The 25357-nt window shown below is 39.1% G+C and overlaps 1 protein-coding gene and 1 pseudogene across 1 annotated transcript in view; both read left to right on the forward strand.

Moving 5' to 3' along the window:
• Positions 1–25357, forward strand: part of EBPL (EBP like) — a 48767-nt gene that overhangs the window by 15894 nt on the left and 7516 nt on the right. Inside the window, exon 2 of the mRNA XM_069063622.1 lies at positions 17529–17598. Within this exon, the coding sequence (XP_068919723.1) occupies positions 17529–17598 (70 nt within the window). The remainder of the gene's footprint in view (positions 1–17528; positions 17599–25357) is intronic.
• Positions 1493–2041, forward strand: LOC138142543 (small ribosomal subunit protein eS19 pseudogene; annotated as a pseudogene).

Below are 25357 nucleotides of genomic sequence, written 5' to 3' on the forward strand. Positions count from 1 at the left end.
TGTTAATACTCCCTAATTCTATTCTTTCATTTAAGTTATCTACTTCAAATATTTATCAAATACTTGCTATGTGACAAGCATTGTGTTAGGTAATAGAAATACAAAAGGGGAGGTAAGAAAAAGTTCCTGCCCTCTAGGAGCTTATATTCTTTTTTTTTTTGTAATGCAATTGGAGTTAAGTAACTTGCTCTAGCTTACAGGTGTTTCTGGGTGGATGCTAAGTGTCTGAGCCCGGATTCAATCCCCCAGGTCATTCCAACACTGGGGCCGGTGCTCTTACTCGCTGTGCCACCTGGCCACCCCTAGGAGCTTATATTCTTGTGGAGGAAAATATGTGCATTAAAAAAATCATTTAAAATTTTTTATTGTTATTTTTTAACATGACCTACATTTTCCAATATGTCATTCTTCACTCCATCTCCCAGAGAGCTATCCTTTATAATAAAGAATTTTTAAAAGCTGAGGGTGCAGGATAGAGCTAAGATGGTGGAATAAAAGCAGGGCCTCCTTTAGCTCTCCCCCAAACCCCTGTAAAAATTACTCTAAACAAATTCTAGAGCAGCAGAAGACAAAATGAAAGACTGAAACAAAATTCCAGTCCAAGACAATCTGGAAGGCTGACAGGAAGGGTCTCTTGCACCAGACTGGGAACAGAGCACAACCCAGCATGGGTTGCACCCCAGCACAGATGGGGCTGGAGCAGGCAGCTGTGGTGGTTTCCAGACTTCTCAACCCACAAATGCCAAAGACAGCTTCAAAGGTCAGTGGGAAAGTTCTCTCACCTAGGTGAAAGAGGAGGGTAGTCTGGCCTCAGCCCCAGGGCACTGGCAGCCACTGCCGCAGCAACAGTGCCTTCTTCTGGTGCTCTCAGCTACAGACAGTAGGAGAATTGAGCAGCTGATCAGAAGAGGACTGCCGGGATCTCACTGCTGGTTATGAGACAGGATTCTCTTGCTTTGCCTGCTCTTGGATCTGGGTCACAGTCCTGGGTGGCAGTCCTGGGGCAAGGAGGAGGGCTAGCATGGCAGAACTTGTGGCGGCAGTAGAGAAGGGATTCCTCCTCACAGTTCCAAGGCAGAAAATAGTGCTTGTGATAGACCAGAGCACAGACCAGGAGAGGAGTAAACACCTCTCCTTAGATCATACAACCTTGGAAGAACTGAAAATTTACAGATCCCTAGAAATATCTCTGAAAACAGCTGCACAAAACCCCTGAAGCTTGGGGAAGTATACCCTCCACTTAACAAAGAGCTCAAAAGTCAAGTAATTGACTGGGAAAATGAGCAAATGGGGGAAAATAGGACAGTAAAAGCTTACTTTCTTGGTGGAAAAAAAAAGTATTTTCTTATGTTGTTGGTGACAAGGATGATCAAAACATACAACCAGAGATAGACAACAAAGTCAGAGCTCCTACATACAAAACCTCCAAGAAAGATATGAATTGGTCTTTGACCATGGAAGAGCTCAAAAAGAATTTTGAAAATTAAGTAAAAGGCTTTTTTCCCCTTAGCTGGCCGCGCGGAGCCCGCACAATGCCCGGAGTCATGGTGAAGGACGTGAACCAGCAGGAGTTCGTGTGGGCCCTGGCCGCCTTCCTGAAAAAGTCAGGGAAGCTGAAAGTCCCCAAATGGGTGGACACAGTCAAGCTTGCCAAGCATAAGGAGCTGGTGCCCTACGATGAGAACTGATTCTACACGTGAGCAGCCTCCACCACCCAGCACCTGTACCTCCGTGGCGGCGCCGGTGTGGGCTCCATGACCAAGATCTACGGGGGGCGCCAGCGAAACGGCGTCATGCCCAGCCACTTCAGCTGGGCTCCAAGAGCGTGGCCCGGAGGGTCCTGCAGGCTCTGGAGGGGCTCAAGATGGTGGAGAAGGACCAGGACGGGGGTCGGAAACTGACACCTCAGGGACAGAGAGACCTGGACAGAATTGCCGGACAGGTGGCAGCTGCCAACAAGAAACATTAGGACAAACCACACCAGATTCATTAATAAATTGCCTTGTTCTTAAAAAAATTTTTAAGTAAAAGAAGTAGGGGAAAAATTGGGAAGAAAAATGAGAGTAATGTAAGAAAATCATGAGAAATGAGTCAGCAGATCACTAAAGAAGACCTCCCTCCCCAAATGCTGAAGAAAATAACATCTTAAAAAATATACTAACCCAAATAGCAAAAGAGGTCCAAAAAGCCAATGAGGAAAAGAATGCCTTAAAAAGCAAAATTGGCCAAATGGAAAAGGAGGTCCAAAAACTCCCCAGAGAAAATAATTCCTTAAAAATTAGAATGGAGAAAATGGAAGTTGATAACTTTATGAGAAAACAGGAAGTTATTAAACAACCCAAAAGAATGAAAAAATAGAAGACAATGTGAAATATCTCATTGGAAAAACAACTGACCTGGAAAATAGATCCAGGAGAGATAATTTTAAAATTATTTGTCTACCAGAAAGCCATGATCAAAAAAAGAGCCTAGACATCATCTTTCAAGAAATTCTCAAGGAAAACTGCCCTGATATTTTAGAACCACAAGGTAAAATAGAAATGGAAAGGATCCACTGATCATCTCCTTCAAGAGATCCCAAAAGGAGAATGCTTAGGAATATTGTAGTCAAATTCCAGGAGAAAATATCACAAGCTGCCAGAAAGAAAAAAATTCAAGTATTGTGGAAACACAATCAGGATAACTCAAGGTTTAGCAGCTTATACACTAAGGGATTGGAGGGCTTGCAATATGATATTCTGGAGGTCAAAGGAGGTAGGATTAAAACCAAGAATCACTTGCCCAGCAAATATGAGTATAATACTTCAGGGGGAAAAAAATTGAATTTCAATGAAATAGAGGATGTTCAAGCATTCTTGCTAAAGAGACTAGAGCCGAATAGAAAACTTGACTTTCAAATAAAAGAATCAAGAGAAACACGAAAAGGTAAACAGGAAAGAGAAACCATAAGGGACCATTTTTTTTTTAAATACACTTTTGTTTTTAAAACTTTGAGTTCCAGATTTTTTCCCTTCTTCCTCCTCACCCACCCCCACTGGGAAGATAAGCAATTCAATATAGGTTGTACATGTGTAGTTATGCAAAACATTTCCATAGTAGGTATACTGTGAAAGATGTAGGGTAAGATACCCAATTGAGTGTGTATGTTATTTCCTCCTTAAGCCAAATTCAATGAGAATAAGGTTGTCCCATTCCACTTCACCTTCCTGCTCTTCCTCTCCATTATAACAATTTTCTCTTGCCTCTTTTATATGAGATAATTTACCCTAATCTATCTCTCCCTTTCTCCTCCCAATATATTCCTCTCACCTCTTAATTTTATTTTTTAGATATCATACCTTCATATTCAACTCATCCTGTGCCTCTGTCTATGTATACATGTATATACATATGCACACCCTCACATATATATTTATACATACCTACACCCTCCTACACATACATATATATGTATGTATGTATATATATACATATATACTCCCTTCAACTGTCCTCATACTAAGAAAAGCCTTATGAGTTACAATTATCATTTTTCCATGTAGGAATATAAATAGTTCAATTTTAATAAGTTCCTTATGATTTCTCTTCCCTGTTTACTTTCTCATGCTTTTCTTGCTTCTTGTATTTGAAAGTCAAATTTTCTGTTCAGCTCTGGTTTTTTCATCAAGAATGCTTGAAAATCTTCTATTTCATTGAATGACCATATTTTCCCCTGTAGCATTATACTCAGTTTTGCTGGGTAGGTAATTCTTGTTTTTAGTCCTATCTCTTTTGACCTCCCAAATATCATATTCCAAACCCTTTGATTCTTTAATGTAGAAGCTGCTAGGTCTTGTGTTATCCTGATTGTGTTTGCACAATACTCAAATTGTTTCTTCCTGACTGCTTGCAGTATTTTCTTCTTGACCTGGGAACTTTGGAATTTGGCTATAATATTCCTAGGAGTTTTCTTTTTGGGATCTTTTTCAAGAGGTGATCAATGAATTCTTTCAATTTCTATTTTGCCTTCTGGTTCTAGAATATCAGGGCAATTTTGCCTGATAATTTCTTGAAAGATGGTGTCTATGCTCTTTTTTTGATCATGGCTTTCAGGTAGTCCAATAATTTTTAAATTATCTCTCCTGGATCTATATTCCAAGTCAGTGGTTTTTCCAATGAGATATTTCACATTGCTTTCTATTCTTTCATTTGTTTGGATCTGTTTTATGACATCTTGATTTCTCATAAAGTCATTAGCTTCCATTTGCTCCAATCTAATTCTGAAGGAATTATTCTCTTCAGTGAGTTTTTGAAGTTCCTTTTCCATCTGGCAAATTCAGTTTTTTTAAGGCATTCTTCTCCTCATTGACTTTTTGGGCCTCTTTTGCCATTTGAGTTAGTCTATTTTTTAAGGTGTTATTTTCTTCAGTCAGGCTGTTGACTCACTTTTCTTGATTTTCTTGCATCATTCTCATTTTTCTTCCCAATTTTTCCTCCACTTTTCTTACTTGTTTTTCAAAATCCTTCTTTAGTTCCTCCATGGCCTGTAACCAATTCATATTTTCCTTGGGAGCTTTTGATGCAGGAGTTCTGACTTCATTGTCTTCCTCCCATTCTATGCTTTGATCCTTTTTGTCCCTAAAAAAGAAATCTATGGTAGAATTGCATTTCCTGTGCTTGCTCATGTTGCAAGTCAATCACTTGACTTTTGAACTCTGCTACAGTAGAACTCTGCTTTCAGAATGGAGAAATCTTTGTTTCAAATTGCTGGTGGTTTTGCGGCTGCCAGAACAATTGGGAGGGTGCCCTCTCTACAGCCCACACAGGCTCTGGCACCTGACCACACACCCCAGGACCTCCATCCAATACTGCAATCCAGATCCAAGCTGATTGAAGCAAGAGTGATTATTCTCTCAATGGTCACTTGGTCCCCCTACAATCTGCAGGCCAGGAGCTCATGAGGCAGTCACTCAGCACAGCCGCCATGCTTCTGCCACTTCTTGCCCCAGGGGTAGGGGCCAGACTGCACTCTTCCACTCCTGTTGCAACCCCTCTTCCACGCTGACCTTTTACTTTGTCTTTGGCGTTTATGGGTTGAGGAGTCTGGAAACCACTAGAGCTGCTGGTGCTTCACACTTCTGAAGTCTGCTCTGGCCTCTGCTGGTTGGGGCTGCCCTGGGGCCAAAACCATATGGTTCATGCAGGGCTAGGCTTGGCTCCCAGCTCAGTGAGACAGCCCCTTCCTGCCAACCTGCCAGGCTGCCTTCAGGGGGAGATTTGTTTCTCTCTGTCACTTTGTGGATTCTGTAGCTCTAAAATTTGTTTAGAGTAATTTTTTGCATGTATTGGAGGAGGTGGAAGCCAGAGCCACAGGAAAGTCCTGTTTCTACTCCACCATCTTCCATAAGGGACTTATTAAAGTTGAACTGTTTACATTCCTACATGGAATGATAATAGTTGTAACTCATGAGACCTTTCTCAGTATCAGGGTAGTTGGAGGGAATATGTGTGTGTATGTATATGTATATGTGTATACATATATATATATATACACATATACATATACATACACACATACACACACACACACATACACACACACAGAGGGCACAGGATGAGTTGAATAAGAAGGGATGATATCTTAAAAAACAAAACAAATTAAGTATTGAGAGGGATTCCCTGGGAGAAAGAGAAAGGGAGAAGTAGGATTTAGTAAATCATCTCACATAAAAGAGACAAGAAAGCTTTTACAATGGAGGGAAAGAGGGGGAAGGTATGAGGGAATGAATGAGCCACACTGTCATCAGATTTGACTTAAGGAGGGAATAACACACACACTCAATTGGGTATGGAAATCTAGTCATCCTACAGGAAAGCAAGGGCAAAGGGGATAAGGGCTGGGGGAATAATAGAAGGGACAGCATATTGGGGGAAGGGGATGGTCAGAAGCAAATACTTTTGAGGAGAGAGGGTCAAAGGAGGAAATAGAATAAATGGAAGGCAGGACAGGATGAAGGGAAATATAGTTAGTCTTTCACAACTTGACTATTATGGAAGTGTTTTGCATGACTGAACATGAATTACCTATATTGAATTGCTTGCTTTCTCAATGAGGGTGAGTGGAGAGGGAGACAGGGAGAGACTGTGGAACTCAAAGCTTTAAAAATAAATGTTAAAAATTGTGATATACAGGCAAAGAGATATAGAAATCTATTTTGCCCTGCTGGAAAATTTTTAGAAGAGAAGGGGGATAAGGCCGGGGGGGGGGGGGGGGGTATAAGGGAGTAATAGAATGGAGGGCAGATTGGAGGAAGGGGTCATCAGAATCAGAATGCACTGTCCTGGGATGGGAGGAGGGGAGAGATGGGGAGAAAATTTGGAGTTCAAAATCCTTGTGTAAGTGAATGTTGAAAACTAAAAATAAATTTTTAAAAAGAATTTTCAAAAAGTTGGGTGGGGGAATGCAATGAAGTTAGCCGATATCTCAATCTAGTTTGACATTAGACTGAGCTCCTTGAGACTGTCTTTTACTTTTCATTGTATTCCTAGCACATAGCACATTTACCTGGCACATAGTAGACATTTAATAAATATTTATTGACAGGCTAACATTATATGCAGTGTCCCTTACCTCTACAAAGATGAAAGGGAAGTATATTTTCAGTGCTCTTTGGGACCCAGCCTGGTCCTTCTAATTTCACTAAATTCCATTTCAGCTATTTGATTGTTCTTTCCATTTCCATTTCCATTTCCATTGTTGTAGCCTTGATTCTGCTTATTTCTTTGGCATCATTTCTAATGTTATCCCTAGTGTGGTGAGAGGACCAAGGAAAATATTGGGGTGGGGGGAGCTGCACAGATCAATAATTTGATTTTAAAATGTTTTAAAAATGTATAACCCGATGTGAGGCATACTTACATATTTGTCAGTAAAGATTTTGAATAATGAGTAAAGAAGAGGTATTTAGTATTTGTTGAGTGACCAGTTGATGCACACAAAGAGTCCTCACAGTGTCCCTGCAGTATCTCTTTGTGTTCAGGTCCAGAAACCACCTCTTCATGTTCTTTATTGTCAAATGCACAATACCTGGCTAATGTAGTATCTCCCACAGAAAGAAAAAAAGAACTGTGTCATTGTTGTTCAGAAATTTCAGCCCTGTCCAACTCTTCATGACCCCATTTGGGATTTTCTTGGCAGAGATACTAGAGTGGTTTGCCATTTCCTTCTCCAGCTCATTTTACAGATGAGGAAACTGAGGCAAACAGGATTAAGTGACTTGCCCAGGGTCACTCAGCTAGTAAGTGCCTGAAACCATATTTGAACTCAGGAAGATAAGTCTTCCTGACTGCAGGCCTGGCATTCTATTCACTGTGCCACCTCTCTGTACAAAGCTGAAATGACTGTTTAATTTCAGATTACATTAACATTACATTACAATTCCATACAATATGTATGACCACTGGAAGGCAAAGAGTGAATCTACCCACCCATCTTTCCCACTATTTGCAATACCAATAGTCAAATATTCCAGGAAAACAATTTATACCATGAAGGCTCACCTTACTCACTGCCCATCGTCCTTCAAGATGCCACAAATTATCTGTAGTGTCATTTTCAGAAAGTGTTTTTAGCACCATTCAATGACTCATACACAAAAGTTAGGAAGTTAGAATACGCTAAACAGATCCTTATGACTCCCTAATATTCCTAGAAAAACTGAAAATGTCCTTTTTGCAACAGGTATGTCAAAAAGTATAACATGATGAATAAAAATTTAATGGTAGATGGGAAAACTCTGTTTTGGAGCTTTTCAGGTGAAAAATAAAAGGCCCTTCACAGAAGATCCTGATGATTATATTCATTTTCATGAAGCAGATCATTTGAGAGATAATTTTTATTGCATCTTTTATTGCATTGCTAAAGTTTAAATTATTTATTATTAATTTTTTGTGTGTTGGGTAGTACAAATAAAGCAGAGAATGGAATGTTGGTACTGTCTGTACATTAGAAAAGCCCTGTTTTTGGAAATCTCAGAAAAAATAACCCTATCTTCCTCAAAGTTAAAATAATTGCTTTATATTAAATATACAAAATATCAAAATTATAATTTAGAGAAAATTGAACTAAGTAGAACTTATTTTCAATTAATGATACAAACCTAGAACAATGTTTTGATATGAAAAATTTCGCTATACCTTTCAGGGTTCCCCATACAAACACTATTGTTTACAACAATTTAAATACATACAAACATATAAAAATGTAAAGTACTGAAACTATCCAGCCTCTACATAACTTTAAACACACAATATAATGAGTCAGTATATATGCACACCTTGATGGCAACTGTCTGTGTCCATCTTTAGACAAGAGAATGTTTAAACTGAAGTTTATTACTTTTACAATCATAACATTAATGACTGTGATATATATATTTAAAAACAAATTTGAAGAAATAGTAGCTTGTTTTGCTAATTATAAGAATTTAGGTAAAGTGCCTAGATTTTTTAAGTAACCATTACAGGACATATTAGAAATCCTAAGAAAAAAAGGCAGGACATCAAAAGCAATTAGCTGGTCAGAACATGGAGAGGAAGCATACCAAATATTAATACCAATATTTAAGATTAATAGTCTCAAACTGCAACATAATATGTTTTTGTGTCATAAAGCTGAAATGTATGTGAGATGTCAAAAGAAAATCCTTAAATTCAGTCACAATGTCTTGATATTCAATTCAGGTTAAAAAAATTAGCCTATTACCATCAATGTTGCCCACTCTACAAACTCAAGCTTTTGACTGTGCCTGCGTAACATTAGCTATCATTCTCCCTTTATTTTATGATCTTTCAATATTGGTAAGATTCTTGCCCATATATTGTTGCCATGCACACAAAATGTGCATTTATGTTATCATCAGATTTATTATCCGCAACAAAATATTCAGTCATCTGGATACATTGTATTTTCAAAGTAAATCGTGACAGTTAACAATGAGCATTTAAGTCATTCAATGAAAAAGTAGCATAGGCAGAATTTGGACCATGTTGGGAGAATATGGAATGTTTTCTTGGGTTCTCTTGGCTATCTCTATTTTAAATTTCTTTTTATTTAGTATTTTATTTTTCCCCAGTTACATGTAAAAACAATTTTTAACATTCAATTTTTAAAACTTTGAGTTCCAAATTCTCTCCTTTCTTCCCTTCCCACTCCCCACCCCCATTTGAAAAGGCAAGCAATTCGATGTAGGTTATACATGTGTAGTCATGCAAAACATTTCCATAATATTTATGTTATAAAAATATAGACCAAAAAAACTCAAGAAAAATAAAGGAAGCAAAAAAAAAGTATGCTTCAATCTGTATTTAGACAGCATAGTTCTTTCTCTGGGGATGGATAGTATTTTTCATCGTAAGTCCTTCAGAGTTGTCTTGGATCACTGTATTGCTGAGAATAGCTAAGTCATTCACAGCTGATCATCTTACAATATTGCTGTTACTTTGTACACAGTACATTTCACTTTGCATCAGCTCATGTAAGTCTTTCCAGGTTTTTCTGAGAGCGTCCTGATCATCATTTACCATAGCACACTAGTATTCCATCATAATCACATACTACAACATGTTTAACCATTTTCTGATTGATGGGCATCGATCTCCTCAGTTTCCAATTCTTTGCCCTCTTGGCTATCTCTTAACACTTTTTTGTGCCTGTGATAAACAGGGTCCTCCACAGTGTGGGAGCCCTTTGAGACACAGGTCTGGAGTAGAGACCTTGCTTGTCTCAATCTAAGGGTCATACTGATGATTTCACCTAAGTCTTTCTGTGTTTCTATTTATTCATCATATTTTTCCCCAGGACAGCAATATTCCATTGAATGCTTGTGCCACAGATTATTTCAACATTCCCCAGTCAATGACCAGTTATTTTCACTTCTTCACTATGACAAAAGTGTGGCTATAAATATTTTGGTGTGTATGGATGAGATTTTCTTTTTAATCATTTACTTCATAGATGTTGGTTGGTTGTCCTTCATACTCAAAAAGGATCAAAATGGCATCACTGTGTTGGGATCAGGATACAGTGTGTCTGACTGGATCTGATCAGACCAATATGAGCTCTGAACGCTCTACCACAGGTTGGACACAAATAGTCCGTGTGAACATTTGGAATGGATAGAGGGCTGGAAGGATGGATTGGATTGGATTGGAATGATATAGGGCCATGTTGCAGCAAGCACCCCAGTGTCCCCAGGGTGCCTGCTCACACAGGTTCTTGGATCTGCTTTGTTAAAGGAAAGCAACTCAAAATGGGTTAACAAGCTTACTTTAATCAGTCAGACATATATCGTTTACCTTGTTCAGGAGAAAAGGTCAGCACCCCGAACCTCAAAGTATACAGGCATAATTATCAAGACAGAAACATCAAGTAGACAGATTTCCAAACTGTCCAACCATTACATCCATACCCAGTCAACATCTGGGTTTCCACATTCTGGGTTTTTCAAAGCCGGGGGACTCTCAATAACGGCTTCCCAGAATTCAGATCAAATCACAGAATACTTCTCAAAGTGAGTCCCAAAACAAAGCTACACATGAGGGCTTATATAGCCTTCTCCTGGCTCAGAGAATGTAACAACCTTATTGACTCACTGGCCAATCAAGAAGTATCTACTGAAAAACAAGCCTCCCACCCCAGGCTTCAGGTGCACATTAGCCTAGGGGCAGGGAAGATCTTTAAAATTTACATTCTTATTACATTGTATCTACTGAAAAACAAGCCTCCCACCCCAGGCTTCAGGTGCACATTAGCCCTAGGGGCAGGGAAGATCTTTAAAATTTACATTCTTATTACATTGTATCTACTGAAAAACAAGCCTCCCACCCCAGGCTTCAGGTGCACATTAGCCCTAGGGGCAGGGAAGATCTTCAAAATTTACATTCTTATTACAGGCCATCATTCCCAAAACCTTCATTTTACAAATGAGGGAATTCTGTCACAGAGAGGCACTTGCCCAAGGTCACACCGCTAGTAAGTGTCTGAGACCGGATTTGAACTCACATCTTTCTGAGTCCAGTGCTTAGCACAGTGCCTGAATATGGGATGATGTCTAACTAATTGACTCCAAGCGCGGCGCTCCATTCACTGCTCTTTCTATCTTCCTCCTTGGGTAATAGGATAAATCTCTGGATCAAAGGATATGAATATTTTAGTCACTTTCTTAGCATAAGCCCAAATTGCTTTCTAGAATATCTGGACCACTCCACAGCTCCAACAAGTAGTTCAGTGTGCCTGTCTTTTCACAAGCCCTTCAACGTTGACCATTCCCATCTTTTGTCAGTTTAGTCAATTTGCTGGGTGTGTTGTGAAACCCAAGTCATTTTGATGTGCATTTCTTCTGTTATGAGTTATTTGGAGCAGTCTTTCACATGGTGGTTAAACACTGATTTCCAATGACACAATATAAATGATAATGCTAATTTGCTTATCAATCCCCTAGCAATGCATGGTGGGATGGAGGAAGAGTGTACAAGAGGACAAACAGTAAGTCCCTACTCTTGCCTTTTGGTCAGAAGAGTGATTGGCAGAGTCTTGGGGCCTGTCTGGATATAGAAAGATTCTGTGTGTTTGAAATAATTGCCCTCCAATTCTTAGCCAGGTCAGTGGAGAAAATGTAAATTCTCAAAGTTTTTCCCTTATTTGGAGTAGCTAAGTTAAAAGGCAGCAATAGCAGCATAATAGAAGTCTGGCAAAGTCCAGATCTCATGGCCCCTCCTGGGATGGTTTTGGTCCTCCAGCTACTAATCAGTCTTCTACTGAAGGATCCTCTTTGGTTCACATAAATAGAAGGCGACTCTTTACCACATAAATAGTAGGGGCCTCCAATCTAATCCAACCTCTTCATTCTACACATGAGAAAAATAATTACCGAGGTTTATATACTGCTTTTATAGAGTCACAAAGTCAAATTTCATGCATTAGCTAACTAGTTGGCTCACTTCTCACTTGCAGTTTGGGGTTTGCATTACATTTTCTTCAAGGTCCATTTCAGTGCCAGCATCTTACAATTCCATGCTTCCTGTAGGGGCTGGGTCAGATAACTGGTCTCAGAGCTACATTCTTCCACGCAGCTAAGTGACACAATGAATAGAGCCTTGGGTCTGGAGTCAACAAAACCTGGATTTAAATCCAGTCTCAGACACTTAACTCACACAGGGCAAGTCACTCAACCCCTGTTTGCCTCAATCTCCCCATCTGTAAGAAGGGGATAATAATAGCACTAACCTCTCAGGTTTATTGTGCAGATCAATTGAGATAATATTTATAAAACAATTAGCACAGTGTCTGGCACATAGTAGGCACTCAATAAATGTTTATTTCCTTCCTTCCTTATTCAAAACAGCAGCACTGAGAATATGATTTGATTAAAGCCTTTCCTCCCATTTGGAACTAAGCTAGTTTTAATAATCCCACAAATCTCCACTAAAATGATTTCACCTGAGCCTTGCACTGCTGGATATTAGGCATGCTTCTAAGGTATAAGAAAAACTATTTTCTAGTGAATGAAATTTGCATTGCCAGGAAGTGTTCTTTTAATTTAAATGATCAGAGCAGTGCACAGGGATGAAGATTGATTTATGTAACTTTTGGGATAAACTTAGCTGACATGGAATATTAAATAATATCTCTGGTAGCTTTGATAGGAGACACCTGTGCAGTTTTAGCAAAATCAATTCTGCATGCCACAGCCACACCCCCAAAGTCTCTCTAATACTATAATGGCCACTTTCATTCTTATATTTGTTCAATTACATAGCTGTGTGACCCAGGGCAAGATATTGGACTTGGAGTCAGCAGACCTTGCTCATTTCTGAGACATTTACTACCTGTATGCTCCTACACAAGTCACTTTACTTCTTTCTGCCTCGGTTTCCTCATCTGAAAAATGGGAATAATAATAGTACCCACCTCAGAGTTATAAGGACCCAACAAAGTTGTATATATGAAGCATTTTGCAAGGCTTTTAAAAGAAATATGTAATAACAATAGCACCCAGAATTGTTGTGAGGAACAAATGAGGTAATGTTTGTAAGACACTTTGCAAATATTAAGGTGCTGTATAAATGATAGCCATCATTGCAAATGATTTGTTCTATTTTATGTTGAGTTCCTTTACTGGGTGAGGGGCAGAAGGACATTTTCTAGCCTAGAATGAATGGGATTTGAGTCATTTGTTTCCAACACTAACTCGTCTGATCCCGGGGGAGATCTGATTCACACACACTACTGATGTGTCGTCAGCCTGTTGTACCCGGCTGAGCTCTGCGTCACTGCTTTCATCAGTCAGCCTCCTGCACAGAATACATAGCATTGGGACTTGACGTGAGCCATGCAGAGTTCAGATCCTGAATGAACTCCCCAAACTGAGAGAAGATGCACTGTGCATTTTTTGTTTGTCTTTAAGGTGAACAGAATTAGGCTTGTAGCCAGTTATTTGCTGCTGACACAGAATATTTGTGGATGTTTTTCTGTTTTCTTTTCCTTAGGAAAGAGAGCAGCATTGTCCATAAAAAGAATCAGTCTTTCATCCAGCAAAGATAGCATTCCTTCTAGTTCAAAGAGGACACCCATCTTATCAGAGCCACCTTTATGGAGGTTGCCTCATTAAAATTGGAATGTAAAATAAATGTCTGTTATCACTATCCCTGCTTCAGCAAGAAAAACTGAAGGATGGAGGTGGCAAATGACCTTTGACGTCACACATGAAAGGTTTCCTTGTAGTGGAAAGCACACTGGATCTTAACTCAGAAAATCTGCATTTGAGTCCTGGTTCTGATACTTGAATAAATACACCTTTATTAAGCACCTACTATGTGCTGAGTGCTGGGCTTGACCCTGGGGATTCAGATTTAAAAGTAAGGACTCAGGATTCCTCCAGGAGTTTGGGCCATCCAATACAAATTCATTCCTTTCCAGGCTGTGTTCCTAACCCTCCCCAGTCTTTCTCTAAGTTTTCCTAGAAATCTCTTTATCCTGGATATTTGGGACTTCACACATTGGAAGTACCTTCCTTCTCCAGGCTGCAGTCCTGAATCTCCTGGATTTGCTCTCTACAAAGTAAGCACCTTCGGGTTAGGGACTGTATTTCTGCTTATGTTTGTATTTCTATCACTTAGCATAGTGCGGGGCACATAGCCATTAATAAGTGCTTGTGGACTTGACTTGACATAAAAGAAAGTAGTAGCCAGGGCAAGGAATTTTGGACCAAGCAGTCAAAGGGATAGTGAGGAGAGCCATCAGACCACCTGTGGTGACTCCTCTTTAAGGAGCACTGGTACCGTTTATTTGATTATTATTCCCAGAACAAGAGGTAGAAGAGGGAGAAGGGATGAATATATGTAGTAGCATGACACATAGCAAGATTCCTGTGGTGGGTAGGCCATTGTGTGCTGGAAGATGGCATGATAGGATGTAAACAAGTTTCCGGGGCCAGTTAGACATGACTCACATGTGACTGGGAAGATGTCCCATCTTCCTGTACGAGTCTCTCTCTCTTTTTATTTGTTTTTTGGAATGGGGAAGGTAGAGCAATTGGGGTTAAGTGACTTGTCCAAGGCCACATGGCTAGTAAGTGTTAAGTGTCTTAGGCTGGATTTAAACTCAGATCCTCCTGATTTCAGGGCCAGTGCTCTATTCACTGCACCACCTAGGCACCCCTTGTACAAGTCTCTTAATTTCTGAGTTTCAACTTCCTTGTCTTTAAAGAGTATATAATAATATTGCACTGCTGCAGAGAAAGAGCTGGTAAATAAAAGCATGTATAAGATAATTTTAAATATGTGTGTATATACATATAGGTATGTGTATATATGGGGTGTGTGTGTGTGTATATATATATATATATATATATATAGGGGTGTCTATTGTGTCTAATGATAGCCATCTCTAGGGTGGTTGGGGAGGAAAGAAAAAAAGAAAAAGAAATTAACATGATAATTTTATTATATATTTAAACGGAATTGCAAGTTGTACATAATAGATTTGCACTTTCATGTACAATCATCTTTTTATCACAAAAAGTCATGATCATATTGTGCTGCCCACCTTACAGGATTTTCTTGAGGAGTTCACATATACATAGATAAGTAAATGCAAAATGTAGATAAAGTAAATCTATATACAGTCATATGTGATGGGGGAGGGGGAAGTGCTAACAACTCAGGGCGTCAGGAAGGGCCTCTTGTGGGAGAGAATACTTGAGATGAGCCATAAAGGAAGTTAAATATTCTGAAAGGTGGAGGTAAAGAAAGAGAGAATCCCAGACCTGGGGAAAAGTCTGCACAAATGTCTGGAGAGAGATGGAAAATGTCGTGTGCACAGAATAGGAAATTACAGCCAGCTTGGCTGGGAAGTAGAGTATATAAAAGGCACTAGCTAATGTATAATGGGCCCAGAAGGGTAAGGTGAGACCAGGCACATTTACTGTCATGCTGTGGTTCAAAGGCATGACTGTGTAGTGGTTTTTTTGTTTTGTTTCTTAAAGACATACGAGCTTTATTTTTTTTTTTAAGATAAGACTAGTTTTATTTAAATTGTGACAGACGGAATTGTTGGTGGGTGCCATAACTCCCGGCAGGCATGAGTCAGGAGTACCCCTTCAGAATGGGCCTCGATTCTCAAAGTTCATAGGATTTTCCAGCTGGAAAGTACATTAAAAACCATCTAATCCTTTTGCTGAACTTTATTTTTGTTTTATTTTTTTTTATTTTAGAGGATGGTTCTCTAGGTAAAAGAGAGGTGAGAAGTGATGTCAAAACAAAAGATATCAATAAAAAAAATCTGTCAAGGAATTGTCTAGTCCAGACGCCTCATTTTACAAATGAGGAAATAACCCCACAGAAGCCGAGTCACCTGGGATTATCACTCTAGGCTGGGAGGTCTCTCAAAGACCATCTGGTCCACCCCCTCACTTTATAGATGAGGAAGCTGAAGGCAAGAGAGTAGAAGCACCTTGCCCAAGGTTACATAAGCAATAAGTGTCAGGACTGAGATTTCAGCCCGGCTCTTCTGACTCCACATTTATTGTCATTTCTATTTCATCATCATCACTGTCATTGTCATCATAGTTGGCATTTATATAGCACTTTAAGGTTTGCAGAATACTTTGTATGTAGCAGCTCATTTGGTCCCCACAACCCTAAGTAGTAGATGTTATTATTATTCCCATTTTACAGATGAGGAAACTGAGGTACAGAAAGGTTAAGTTATTTGCCCAGGGTCACAGAGCTTGTCACTGTCTGTGCCTGAGGCAGGATTTGAACTCAGATCTTCCTGGCTCCAAGATCTACATTTTATCCATTGAGCTTCATCAACCCTGCAGCTCACACCTAATCAGTACCCTCTGATCCTAGGACCTCTTCTTCCTTCTGGTTGGAGAAGATGGAAAGTGGACAGTGAGTGGAGAGATCTTCCATTTAGGGTGGACGCCTGGAGCAGACATCCTTTCATTTCCCACTCAGCTGCACTCCTCTGTACTTCATCATGCCCCCACAACCAGTATCCTCCCAACCTCCCACTTTTTAGCTGCCTTTTTTTTTTTTTAAAGCAATTGGGGTTAAGTAACTTGCTCAAGGTTACACGGCCAGTTATTTCTGGGTGTGGTGCTAAGTATCTGAGCCTGGATTTGATCCAGGTCATCCCGACATTGGAGCCGGTGCTCTTACTCGCTGAGCCACCTGGCCGCCCCTTTTGGCTGCTTTTTATGTGTTTTCCCCTCCTCGATTGTAAGCTCCATGAGGGCAGGAACTATTTTTTGCCTTTCTTTGTATTCCCAGCACTTAGCACAATGACTGGCATGTTCTTGTTCTTTTTCAGTCATGTCCAACTCTCCCTGATCCCATGGACTGTCCCTGGGGTTTTCTTGGCAAAGATACTGGAATGGTTTGCCATTTCCTTCTCCAGTGGATTTAGGAAAACAGAGGTTAAGTGACTTGCCAATGATCATACAGCTATTAAGTATCTGAGGCTGGATTTGAACTCAGGTCTTCCTAACTCCAGGCCTAGCACTCTATCCACTAAGCCACTTAGCTGCCTCCTTGGCTGGTATGTAGTAGGTGCTTAACAAATGTTTATTGACCTACTGACCAAGTTACCATTAGGCTTCTGCTAGCTGGTGACAACATTGCTGCTTCTTCACTGGGAGTGCTTGCCTCTGTCCATTGTCAATGGTCTTGTCTTTTATTTCCCATAAGAATATTTCTGATTTTATGGTATAAAAAATGAGAAAATACAATTAATTATATGATATTTGGCTTTGCATGTGACTCTTCAGTAAAGTAACTACCTCATAATTCAGGACTTGCCTCTATGAAAACTCTGTAATGATTGCTCTGTGCATCTAAGGATGTTTCTCTCTAATAGCATAGTTAACCTGCAGTTACATCTTGCAGGGAGACCTGATAAGTGTATGGACTTATGAGGTATCCTACAAGCGAGATGCTTCAGTGCAATAATGGTAAATGTTCTATGTCTTGTTTCCTTTTCCTAGGAAGGTCCCTTTGTCTACTTGTCTTTAGTAGGAAGTGTGGCAGACTCAGATGGCATAATTGCTTCATTATGTAAGTATTCTTTTATTTGAATTTAGAAATATTTTGAGGAGCCTAATAAGCTTGGTATACAGTTAAGAATGTGGGAAGTATAGTTAGAATAAATGTGATAATATTTAAAACAGATTTTTTGGTGTTTTATGAATGACTTTTTTATATCATTTTCCAATGACATATTGCGCATACCTCCTACCCCATCTCCAGAACCCTGTCTTGTAACCAAGAACCAGTTAAACAAAACAGATGAACACATCAGCCTTTCCAGCCCATATGTCTGATTCTACACCTACATTACATGCTTCATCATCAGTTCTCTGAAGTCATAATTATTCAGTCATAGCATCAATTAGAGGGCTGAAATCTGCCAGTCTTGTTTTCTCTTAAATTAATATAATTATTGCAAAATTATTCTCTTGGTTATAGATAGGTAGGTAGGTAGATAGATAGATAGATAGATAGATAGATAGATAGATAGATAGATAGATAGATAGATGGATGGATGGATGGATACACTCTCACAGACTGCAGATTGGCCACATTCATGTTCTCAGCTGATGTTGAGCAAGACAGCCCTCTGGGTTCTCATTTCTGCTCTCATGCTATAAACAAGTATCCTCTTTGCAGTTCATTGAGTGCTATGGTTTGCTTGTCTCCATTTTTGTGCTTTTGGTGGGGTATGATTTTGCTGTTTAAAATGACCCCCCAGTGCAGTATTGAAATGTTGTTTAGAGCTCCAAAGTACAAAAAGACTGTGATATGCCTTATAGAGAAAAAACATGTGTTGGACAAGCATAATTCAAAAATGAATTATAGTGCTGCTGGGCATGAGTTCAGTGTTAATGGAAGAGGAAATTTGCCAATCTGTATGTAAAGCTACTATAGAAGGTGCCAAAGTAAATGTTGTAACCACAGGCTCACTCACAGGAACCTAACTCTATATTTCCCCTGGGAACAATGGTTTAGTATTTGCTAGTTGAATTGAAGTAGCTCAAAAGAAATGCAAGATGTTTGAGAGAATGTGCAAGATGTTCAAGAGAAACCACCCCAAATGTTCACATTTGTGCCCAACCTGTGGGAGAGAATTCTGAGCTTGATCGGTCACAGTCAAATGCATTGTAATTTGACTCTAACATAGTAATGTCATTTTGGTCCTCTGAGAATGAAGGACTATTGGCTAATTCAGTATTCATGGTGACTTTATAGAACACAACAACCATGAATGACAAGAATTGATTATGTATACATATTCCCTATATATCTTGGTCATCAGACCTTTTTTGTCATACTTTTAGCAGCTTCCTCTCTTCCTCTAGCAGCATTGATTTTGTTTATGCAAAAACTTTTGAATTGAATTGAAATTGTTGTTTCTGTTATGATTACCTTGAAAGCTTATTTGGTTAAGAATTATCCTCCAATCTTAGTTGTGTGAGGCATAACTCCTTTCATTCCTGTTTTCTTATGATGTGACTTTTTAAACTAGAAGTGCTAATCCACTTTGAGCTAATTGAGGAGTATGGCATAAATGTTGATCTAAACCTAATTTCTGCCAAGCTGCTCTCCCACCAGTTCTTCTCAAAAAAGAGTCAGTTTGAACGTTTTCATCATGATTTTATTATCTGTCATCTTTCATTTTGGAGTGGACATACCACATACAGATATACACTAGATTATTGTCTTGGGATGAAATTCATTAAGTCCCAAGAGGCTATTACCAGAAACTTGTCCATAGCAACATTCTCCTAAGATACAGAAAAGTTAAGATTTACATCAAAGGAGGAAGCATCCATTCCAATAAAATTACAGCGCCTTTGGAGTGTTAAGTACATTATATTAAGCTTCACACACACACACACATACATGTGTGTATTTATGTGTGTATACTACTACAAGATTATATATTATATGATATATAAATATATTATATCATATATAATATATTAAATTTGATAATTAAATTTAAATAATTTTAAAATTAAATTAAATTTAAATAAATTAATTTTAAAAATTCATTTAATAATTTATATATGATCTTGGTAGTAGTTTTTTTTAAATGGTCATACTGGCAGAGATGTGCACTAGCTTAATAATAATATTTTATATAGTGTTTTAAGATTTACAAAGTACTTTTTATTTATTATTACATGTGGTCCTCATAACAACCCTAAACAGGAGGTGCTATTCTTGTCCCCATTTTACAGATAAAGAAACTGAGCCTCAGAGAAGTTAGGTGACTTACCAAGGCTCAAACTGCTAATAAACACCTGAGGCAGAATTTGGACCTGTCTCTTCATGATTTCAAGCCGGGTCCTCTTTCCCCAACTCTACACTTCCTCTTCTTTCCCATTTTTTTTCTTTCTTAGTTTCTCAAAATTTCAGTTCATCCATAATGCAGTTAATAATGTCGGTCCATACTGTGCTGGATTGATAAAAAAAAAAAAAAAACACCAGTAGCTTGTAAAAATATAATTCTGTGTCACTAGCCACCATTAATAAAATTTCTTTTCGTTAAATGTAACTTCTTTTCAATTTTTGCATTCTGCTGCGTGATTTAACAGGTGATTCTAATCCTATTCCTTCACAACCTAGACCCTTGAGGCCTTCTACACCACCTATGTGCGAACCTTCCCCTTCTGAAGTCATTACTCCCACAGATATTAATCCTCTTCTTTGTAGTGCCACAGAGACAGGGGCCGTGTCTTAACCAAACTTCTGGGTATCATACAGTGCTCTACACATAGTAGGTACTCAAAAAACCTTTGCTGAATTCACTCAAATTTAATTCTTGACTTCAACTAGATCTCTGACCAGGAATCATATATTCAAGGTGAATAAATTCCCTGAGGCTTAGAAGGCAATTTACATCAATGACAAAGGATGGATTGCAGCTGACTAGCTCAGCTTCTTTTCCCCCTTGCCAGCATAAGTTGAGTTAAAGGTCACACCAGCCATGGTGGGGAAAACCCCAGTGACCAGAGAAAAGCAGCAGTCCCAGCCTCCCTACTGAGAGTCATGACCCTTTCTGGCTTTCATCCTTCCTTGTCTCTCCTCTCTATTCTTAGACCTCAGAATTCTGGCCTCCTCACCTCCACTGACCTACCCTGTAGGGAGCATTCCTTTGCCTTTGTCTCAGCTGCTTCAGGGGAACAAACCCTGGTTCCATCCTACTGAAAAAGAGCTCACAAACACTTAATAGAATCCTGATGTAAAATCATTACATTTCTGGAGTTTTCATAAATTCAGGGCTTTTCATTTTCACTGAAATGAAGGTAAATTAGATAATTCAATATATTTTAATTATAAAGCCAATGAGAGCAGCAAAAGCAATAAACATTTATTAAGTGCCCATTGGATACAAAACCGTGTGCTGAGTGTGATACAAAAAATAACCACCATACAGAGTAGAACATACATGCACAAGAAAATATAACACTCTCCCTTTGACTTCCTTTCCCAACATCACCCTAGCCCCTTCCTACCTTCCTTGCCATCTTATGCCTGACTTCCCTTCATGCACTCCACAGTCCAGCCTCATTGGCCTACTTGGAATTTCCCAAATACAAAATTCCATCTTCTGCCCCTTTATGTTGGCACTGGCTGTCCCCCATACCTGGAATGCTCTGTCTCCTCACTTCTTTCTCTGTTTCCCTGGCTAGCTTAACCACTGTTTACTTCAAGAATTTATTTATTTATTTTTAATTTTCAACATTCATTTCCACAAGATTCTGAGTTCCAAATTTTCCTCCTATCTCTCACCTACCCCCACCCCAAGAAGGAAAGCATACTGATTACCCTTTCCCTCAGTCTGCCCTCTCTTCTATACCCCCTATCACTCCCTTTACTTTCCTGTAGGGCAAGATGGATTTCTATACTCCATTGCTTGTATATCTTATTTCCCAGTTGCATGTAAAAACAATTTTATAACATTTGTTTTTAAAACTTTGAGTTCCAGATTCTCTCCCTTCTTCCCACTTCATCCACCCCAATTGAGAAGACAAGCAATTCAATATAGGTTATACATGTGTAGTTATGCAAAACATTTCCATAGTAGCCACATTATGAAAGACTAACTTTATTTCCCTCCATCCTATCCCAACACCATTTATTTTATATTCTCCTTTGACCTTGTCCCTTTTCAGAAGTGTTTGCTTCTGACTGCTCCCTCCCCCAATCTGCCCTTCCTTCTATCATCCCCCCTCTTATCCCCTTACCCCCTACTTTTCTGTAGGGTAAGATACCCAATTGAGTGTGTATGTTATTCCCTCCTTAAAACAAATCCAATGAGAATAACGTTGACTCACCTCCCTGCCCTTCCCCTCCATTGTAACAGCTTTTTCTTGCCTCTTTTATGTAAGATAATTTACTCTATTCTATCTCTTCCTTTCTCATTTTCTCAATATATTCCTCTCTCATCTCTTAATTTTATTTTTTAGATATCATCTCTTCATATACAACTCACCTTGTGCCCTCTGTCTATGCATACATATACACACATATATGCACACACACAGGTACACAGATACACCTGTATATATGTGTTTGTGTGTGTACAAATAGGTACACAGGTACACCTACCTATATATACATATATATGTACATATACATACATACATATACACATATCTATATCTATCTATCTGTCTATCTACACATTTTCCCTTCAACTATCCTAATACTGAGAAAAGTCTCATGAGTTACAAATTTTGTCTTTTTCCATGTAGGAATGTAAACAGTTCAACTTTAATAAGTTCCTTATGATTTCTCTTTCCTGTTCACCTTTTCATGTTTCTCTTGATTCTTGTATTTGAAATTCAAAATTTTCTGTTTCAGCTCTGGTCTTTTCATCAAGAATGCTTGAAAGCTCTCTATTTTATTGAATTTCCATATTTTCCCCTGAAGTATTATACTCAGTTTTGCTGGGTAGGTGATTCTTGGTTTTAATCCTAGCTCCTTTGACCTCCAGAATATCATATTACATGCCCTTCAATCCCTTAATGTAGAAGCTGCTAGGTCTTGTGTTATCCTGATTGTGTTTCCACAATACTCAAATTGTTTCTTCCTGATTGCTTGTAATATTTTCTCCTTGACCTGGGAACTCTGGAATTTGGCTGTAATTTTCCTAGGAGTTTTATTATGGGGATCTTTTTAAAGAGGTGATAAGTGGATTCTTTCAATTTCTATTTTACCCTCTGTTTCTAGAATATCAAGGCAGTGTTCCTTGATAATTTCTTGAAAGATGATGTCTAGACTCTTTTTTTGATCTTGGCTTTCAGGTATTCTAATAATTTTTAAATTCTCTCTCCTGGATCTCTTTTCCAAGTCAGTTGTTTTTCCAATGAGATATTTCACATTGCCTTCTATTTTTTTCATTCTTTTGGATCTGTTTTGTATCTTGATTTCTCATAAAGTCATTAGCTTCCATTTGCTCCATTCTAATTTGAAGAAATGATTTTCTTAAGTGAATTTCAGTGACCTTGTTTTCCATTTGTCCAGTTCTGTGTTTTAAGGAATTCTTCTCCTCATTGGCTTTTTGGACCTCTTTTGCCATTTGAGTTAGTCTATTTTTCAAGGTGTTATTTTCTTCATTATATTTTTTGGAACTCCTTTAGCAAGCTGTTGACTTATTATTCATGATTTTCTTGTGTTATTCTCATATTTCTTCCCAATTTTTCCTCTACTTCTCTTAATTGATTTTCAAAATCCTTTTTGAACTCCTCCTTGACCTGTGACCAATTCATATTTTTCTTGGAGGCTTTTGATACAGGAGTTTTGACTTTGTTGTATTCTTCTGATTCTATGTTTTGATCTTCTTTGTCACCAAAGAAAGATTGTGTAGTCTGATTTTTTTCTCTGTTTACTCATTTTCCCAGCCAATTACTTGACTTTTGAGCCCTTTGCCCATGTAGGGCACTGCTTTCAGAGTGGAGATTGCTTTGTCCCAAATTTCTGGGGTTTTGTGCAGCTGTTGTCAGAGCTACTTCTAGGCATCTCTCTCAGAACTGTGAGGAGGACTCCCTCTCCACAGCTGCCACACACTGTGCCACGCCAGTTCTCCTCACCCTGGGACTGCCAATTAAGACTGCAATCCAGATCCAAGCAGGACAAAACAAGAGAATCCTGCCTCAGGGCCAGCAAAGAGATTCTGATCCCTGCACCATCTGTGGACCCTGGAGCTCTGGAAGTAGCCGCCACTGCTGCTGCTGCTGTCTCTGCTACCACCTGGGGGATTGGCGCTGGACTATGCTCTTCTCTCACCGAGGTCCAACAGAGTTTGCCCACTGACCTTTTACTTTGTGTTTCGTGTTTGTACATTGAGAAGTCTGGAAATTGCCACAATTGCCAGTGATTCAGTCCCCTGAGGTCTTCTCTGGCCCAATCTGTGCCAGCGCAGCCCTCACGGAACTGTGCTGTGCTTCCAGACTGGTGCAATAGACCCTTCCTGTCGGCTTGCCAGGCTGTCTCCAGCTGGATATATGTTTCACTCTGTCATTTTGTGGGTTCTGTAGCTCTAAAATTTGTTTAGAGTCACTTTTTACAGGTGTTGGAGGTGATTGGGGAACAAGTTCAAGCAAGTTCCTGCTTTTACTCTGCCAACTTGGCTCCATCACCCACTATCTACTTCATTTCCTCCAACTATAAAATGGGGCTAATAACAGCATCTACTTCATAGGGTTGTTATGAGAATCAGATGAAATGATATTTCTAAAAAGCATTTAGCAACTGCTCGGCACATAGTAGGCACTATATAAATGCTTATTCCCTTCTTCCCCACCTCTTGTTGACTTGACTAACAAAATACTATGAGAGATCTGAGCAAGGAAAGATGATTTCTGACTGGGCAGAATGTCAAGTGGAAAGGGACCTCAGAGATCTAGTCAACCCCATACCTAAACAAGACTCCTATCTTCTACATCTTTGACAAGTAGTCACCTAGCCTTCATTTAATGACCTTTAAAGAGGGGAAATCCACTACCCCCATGAGGCTATCCTTGTCATTTTGGAACACTTTTGATTGTTAAGAATTTTTTCCTTACCTTGAAGCTGTTTGATTCTCTTTATCTCCCTCCCATTCCTGCTTATAGTTCTTTCTCATGGGTTTAAGCAGAATTAGTGTAATCTCTCTTCCATGAGATAGAGCTTCAGATACTTGAAAACAACTATTACATCCTATCCTAAGTTTTCTCTTCTCTAGGACCGAACATCTTCTATTCTTCCAACCAGTCCTCATATGGCATGACCTCAAGCCTCTCACAATCCAGGTAACCTTCTTCTGGATTCTCTCCATCTTCTTGGTGTCTTCTTGAAAATGGGGTATCCAGATCCTGAAAATGTGGTCCCTGAAACTGAAGAGATGTGACCTAATCAGGGCAGATTACAATGATACTAACCTTCCTAGTTCTGGATAACATAGCCTAACATTACCTTTTGAGGGAATCCATGTTGGATTTCTCAATTTCCAGATTCTAGACAAACTGTTTAGCCATTCCATCTTTTCCTTAGGTAGTTGACTTTTTGAGTCCAGTTATAGGACTTTACACTCATCCCTATAATATATCACATTCTATTCAATCAGTCATTGTTGCCTATTAAAATACTTTGAGATCTTGAAAATGTCATCCAATGTACTGGCTATCCCTCTCAGCTTTGTGACATCTGCAAATTTTATAAGCATACCATTTATACTCTCATCAACAAAAATGTTAAGTAGGAAAGAGGAAAGGAAAGAGGGAAGGAAGGAAGGAAGGAAGGAAGGAAGGAAGGAAGGAAGGAAGGA

The sequence above is a fragment of the Petaurus breviceps genome, unplaced genomic scaffold (genome assembly GCF_028583685.1).
Source record: "Petaurus breviceps papuanus isolate PSGF00001 unplaced genomic scaffold, PetGlider_PUasm1.0 90594, whole genome shotgun sequence".
NCBI lineage: Eukaryota > Metazoa > Chordata > Mammalia > Diprotodontia > Petauridae > Petaurus > Petaurus breviceps.